The sequence below is a fragment of the Diadema antillarum genome, unplaced genomic scaffold, assembly GCF_040938485.1.
Source record: "Diadema antillarum isolate AM-2024a unplaced genomic scaffold, OU_Dant_1.0 scf00000094, whole genome shotgun sequence".
NCBI lineage: Eukaryota > Metazoa > Echinodermata > Echinoidea > Diadematoida > Diadematidae > Diadema > Diadema antillarum.
This window is the reverse complement of record NW_027270983.1, coordinates 3558314-3564288: the sequence shown is the minus strand read 5'-3', so window position 1 is coordinate 3564288 and position 5975 is coordinate 3558314. Positions and strand designations below refer to the sequence as shown.

At 40.1% G+C, this 5975-nt stretch overlaps 1 protein-coding gene across 1 annotated transcript; it reads right to left on the bottom strand.

The window, feature by feature from the left end:
• Positions 1–3721: 3721 nt before the first annotated feature.
• On the bottom strand, positions 3722–5005 carry LOC139718448 (uncharacterized). The gene has a single exon (XM_071629918.1). The coding sequence runs from the start codon at positions 5003–5005 to the stop codon at positions 3722–3724; it is 1284 nt and encodes a 427-aa protein (XP_071486019.1).
• Between the last annotated feature and the right edge of the window lie 970 nt (positions 5006–5975).

The following is a 5975-nucleotide window of genomic DNA, read 5'->3' as shown; positions in this document are numbered from 1 at the left end:
CACACACACACACACACACACACACACACACACGCACACTCCACACTACACACTACACACACCCATACACGCAAGTATTCATGTACTACTTGTTCACATGCTATGAAATACGATATCCGACATCAAATTCAAGGTTTATGCCCATATGAATATTTATTCAGGTAGAGTACATACACCATATCGCCAAGGTAGCCGTGAATTCAGGTCACAACACAAGCAAGCATTTGCTTTACACCAACAAAAGAAAGACATTTTTTTTTTAATATATTTCGTTTATACTGCAACAATATTGAACAGCATATCGCACAAAATACTTTGGGTATCTTACAGCGCATTTTCACTCTCCACGAAGCCAGTCGAATAATAATAATATAAAAAAAACCACGAAAATAACAAAGTCCTTCACTTTATAGTACGCCAATTGATAAGGCACATTACAAGGAACATAGTACTGTGAAATGATAACAATAGAAAGTTCTTAGAATCAAAAAGCTTGGTAATAGTTCTGCCTATGAATAAGCTTTTTACTGTTAACCATTGGAAATCTCTGTATTTACAACAACAACAACAAAAGTATACCATGAAGGCAAGGAGAACAGCTTTTGTGTATTTGTCAAAATCTCAATTTTTTCACATTTATTAAAAGAGAATATCCAATTTCAAAAACATTAAACAATTTCAAAAACATTAAAATTAAGCTTAGTCCCTTATCCTCTTCCTTACATTATGCGTTGCTCAGAGCAACTTTCTTTTTTACTTTCGATCTTTCTGTCTGTGTATCTTTCTCTTTATTTGTTGTTTTTGTTTGGGGAGAGAGTATTCTCCATTAAACTATATTGTTGTGAAATTCAGATAGCACTGACGTACAATTATGACCCATAGCTTGTATAAATCAGCCATTTTTATTTTTTATTCTAAAATTGAGTTCTCAATGAGTGTTAATTATAAATGAAATGTCATGCAGGCATATTTTGGACTTGACAACTCACCCACTCTTTCACATGACCAGGGGGGCATTTCATGAAGCATTTTGGTCGGATATTTTTCTGACAGACTGTTACAAGCTATCGAAATCCCTGCATCTGATTGGCTGAGAGCCCAATTTGTCCGACAACTTGTCAGACAAAATGCTTCATGAAATGCCCCCCAGATAAAAGTCGTTCCTTGTGACAACACTGTAAAAGAGCACTTACAAAAATAGATCTTCTGAAACATCCTGTTTACATGCCGACGTTAATTGAATTGTACTTTTTGTGTGTGTGTTTTCAGATGTACTATAATGTAGCACAACAATCATGCGTTAAAAAAGTAATGAAAATAATGATATATCATGAGCACTTCATACAATGATCACTTAATGAAGTACAATGTACATGATTATGCTGTGCTCTCATCTCATTGGTTTGGAAAAGAAAACGTGTTTAATACGTAAACTTATTTCAGTTTCAGAGTCAAAATTAGGCCACATTTTGTCATACACATATAGTTCCAATACCTAATGAGTACACCATGATTATTTATTCGAAAAAGAAATTCAAATCATCTGCCAATGAATTAATATCAGAATAAAATCATGATATGGTTTTAGAAATAATATTGCTTCAAAAAAAGTGCCCGTATGCATAACAATTCATATACCAAATTAAATATCGATGGAACTAAAATCTTTCAATCGTTTTTAGAGGTTGTTCAGGCAAATCCTAACACCTCGATCTACAAGAATCATTAAGGTAATCTTTTTTATCTTGTACTTGATGATGTATTCTAATTCTGCGTGAAATGATACAATCAATTCTTTGTGCAGAGACACCAGGATGATAAATTATTATTATCATTTAAAATCATTGCACTACATTGTGGACGGTGTACAAGTATTAAGTTTATTACACGCCGAAAATATATAACATGAGGAATGAAAAGTAACTCTAAACCATTCCATGGACTGCATGTTGCATAGTTTTGTTTTGTTTTTTGGTAATAGAATTATAGTATGCACATTTTATAATTACGCTACGCACGGACCCACATAATTGCCATTCATCCAACCAGTCAAGTACTGTCTTCTAATTACATAATATTCAACAGCTTGACATGCTCAAAGTGATGTACACATTATCATATTGCACTTTTTCACCTTATCAGTCCAATACCCCGCTTCACAGAGCAGCTTCCATCAAATGCACAGAGTATGGAATATTACACTTTCCATGGCGCGCATCCTCGCAACAGCCAATCAGCTCGTGTATTTCAGTTATTACTATGGAGACATCAAGTATATAAATGTTGTATTTTGAAGTCCTCTTCAATAGATAGGTCTGCGGTTTTAATTAGTTTAATTACTTTTTAGTTCATCTCACCTTGAATTTACCTTACCCCTACCCTTTTGTGACATATAATATAAAGATTGAAATTGTAAATTAAAAATGTCACTGAAGTTAAATGCATTAATCTGCAATAGCTTTTTATATATAATATCAACCATGAAATATCAAAAGTAATAAACAGATCACGAAATTTCTTTGGGGGATGTCAACTAGTCAGCCACAAAACAAGAAATAAATCCAACTTAGTGCTATTTTCTCTTTCCCCTTTATATGATTGTGTTTTTCAATATCTTCCTTTTCAAACACTTTGACATCTTTAGGGTTTGCGTAATTAAATTTGCACCATGATATTCACCATAGTTTACCTCTATCATATTTCTATGCCTTTGTCTTTTCCTCACAACATCCCAGGGGTTTTGGCAAAGTGGTATCAAAACAACGAGAAGAGCTTGCGTCCGTCCGAATCGAGTTATACACGTAAACTGCGTACAGGCTTCATGCATTCCTACCTGGTTAAATAAGTGTGTGTTGAACATGCTGATTAAAAATTACTTATTCAGATCAACGAAACGGTTACAACAAAAACTACTTCTCGCTGATGTTCATTATGATAGTATCATTAACACATTGTTTATCCCAGAATAAATCATCTCTATACAAAGAAGTGTCGTCACAAAAGAAAATATTGATTTATTGTTCGATATCTCGTGACTCGTGACTGTATTATTTATTGGCGCTTGTGGTTCACACCTAACTTTTTATGAAAACATCGGTTTAATTAGCGTAATTGCACTAAGGAGAGCATGATTACATCAAGGCGGAAATGACAAAATACAAAACAAATTCATGCAGTTGATAAATGCCCAGGACTGTTGAACAGCCCGACAACATACATACTTTGTACATGTAAGTACAAATAGGATACAGTCATTTTAAATGAATCTGTATTACACAGTTTTACATTATCATAGCTCGAAATTCAATGGATCGTTCAATTGTGTTCAATACTGCTAACGGGTTTTGTTCTTCTGTGATAGAAGATACAGTTTGGTCTTGTTTCAAACCAATTTGCATAGATACCTTTAGGTCCATTTTAGTGTGCGAGGAGTTGGTGGGTAAGAGACAGCGTTGTCTTGTTAACCTTATTTTCGAGACAAACACCGCTGAAAAATGAAGAAAATTATAGCCCCACAACGTTACATATCACTGCATGACACAGAAGCACACATGGGTAACACATGGTAATAACCGGGTACGTAAATACTGTGTAATTATGTGACACCACACATAGTTACGCATGTACGTAATTATAAAAGGCTTGTTTCTATGCCGTGGTTTAGGCCTTTTGACTGCGTGTGGCCATTTTGCTGTTCTTCAATGATGATGGCGTATTTAGGCTACCCGGTCAGTGACGTGATTGTTGTTCTTCGTTGTCGGGTTGCTCCGTTGTTCGATGCTACTGACGTTTGGTGTCGTTTCAACTGCGGTGGTCGAGCGAGTGCGCTTCCCTGCCTATCCGATGTCGGTTCGACCATGGACGGCAACGATGCCCCCAATAAACTCCTGTTCACCGCCTGCGACGGACGACTCTTCTGCTGTTCCGTGTAAAGTCGAAATAGGATACCGAGATCGAGCGGGGTGTTGGTGTTGGCTCGCCCCGAATTACACATCGGGTCGAGACGATCCGTCTGGGCCGACGCGGCGCTCGACACTCGACTGTCCTTCCGGCGATTACCGCATCGACTGCTTGGCTCGCTGCGGTCCTTCTCTCGCTCGTGGAAGATGGTGATGAGATCGCTCAGCTGCTCCTGACGTTGTCGCAGCTCGCCAATGATCTGGATTTCCCTGTTGAAACTGTGGAATGGCGGGATGAATCGACGCACAGCCTTCGACGTCGAAGAGGCGGTCGAAGGCAGCGGTGGCACAGAGTCGGGTCTGGAGTCGCCCTGTCTTACGCGTGGGTCGTTAAGGAACATCATCGATCTGGATTTAATTTCCGCCTGCAATTTCTCTTGGCTGAACTTGGCCCACTCCGTCGGGTTCATGAAGTACTCGTTGTCGCGCGAACTGACGGATGCTTTTCCGTTCAAGAGCAAGATTTTGGCGCAGTCGTAGTGTCCTAACTTCGTGGCAAGAAGGAGCGCAGTACAGCCTTGAGTGTTTCTCTTATCCACGGGGATACCGTCCTTTACCAACGAAGCTACCAGCATCTCCACGATGGACGTGAATCCCTGCGCAGCAGCGATATTCAGAGGGGTGTCGCCATTTTTATCGGGCATGTTCTTTTCCAGCTTGTCCTCCTGCAGCAGGACCTCAACTATCTTCGCCCTGCCGTGCAGACAGGCGAGACTCAGCGCCGACCTTCCGATGAAGTCCACCATGTTGACGTCGACGCCGGCTTTGATGAGGACTTTGATGCACCTCATCCCGTGCTCTTCCGACGACAGCATGGCCGACACCATGAGTGGAGTGTATCCGGCCGAATCGCGCTTGTCCACGTTCGACTTCATCGAGATGAGGAGGCGGACCTGATGCAGCCTGCCCCCGAGGATAGCCCGATGGATGCCCGTCCCGCCTGGTCTCCAGATTTCCGGTAGGCATGATGGAATGGTGTTGACATATAACCGGTCCATGACACCATTTCCCCACGAGGGATCCGATGGTTTGAATATCCCCGTCATGAAATTATTTATCAGATTTCACTCCCGAGAAGAAACCGACAAGAAGTCAAGGGATAAAGAAAGAAGTAAAAACATACATTGTCCCGCAAAGTAAACAACCGGTGCTAATCGCTCTTGTACACCTACTCCACGCGTGCTACTACACACACCGTAAGACCCACTCGAGTTTGCCCTCCCGTAGTCAAGGCACATATGTAGTTCCCTTTCAGCGTCCCCTAGCAACCACGCAGGGGACCTCACGTTCCGCACAAAAGGTGAACCGAAAGGCCGTAACCTCGTTATGCCTCCCGTCCTATTCAAGCGGATCGATCTGCCTGCGACAGAGAAAATAAGGTGCGGACAACAACGTTGACTCCAGCTCGATATGTCACAATAGATAAAGTTTTTACAAACCTGGCGAAGATCTTTTCGCTGGCAAAGATATCCTTTTAGTGCCGCACGCTAGAGTGTAAAAAAGCCTTTTGCCCCTTTTTCTAAGGCTTGGTAAATTCAAAAGACACGAAAAACATCAAAGAATTAGCTCTACGGGACAAGCTTCTGCACTAACTTTTGTCTGGCTTTACCCTGAACTTGGCTTGTTTTCTTTGTTTGTCTGGGCGTTTGTGTTCATGAAGTTGTTTGTGTGGGAGGATATAAAGATAGGGCCATGTGTACTTTATTCTTCACTTTCGACAGGAATAATTGTTCTGTAGAGGAATTTACTGCTAAATTAAGTAAAGCACGACATAAATAAACGATATGGGACTGAAAGGAGAAACACCATACAACCTTCTTCAAAATGTTTTGGGGTTTGTTTCTTTGTTTCTATTCAGAGTAAAATAATGTGTACTGTGTGGTCGCATGAAACGTTGACTATTTTTAAACTCAATCAACAACATTTACTTTTTAAAACTCCATATTTTCTATTACACCTTGAAAAAAGTGTGAGTAGATTTATCTTTTACTATTTCATAATGATATGACACAATAA

Excerpts from the sequence above, each read along its gene's own strand:
- LOC139718448 (XM_071629918.1), bottom strand. The coding sequence starts at position 5,005 with ATGACGGGGATATTCAAACCATCGGATCCCTCGTGGGGAAATGGTGTC.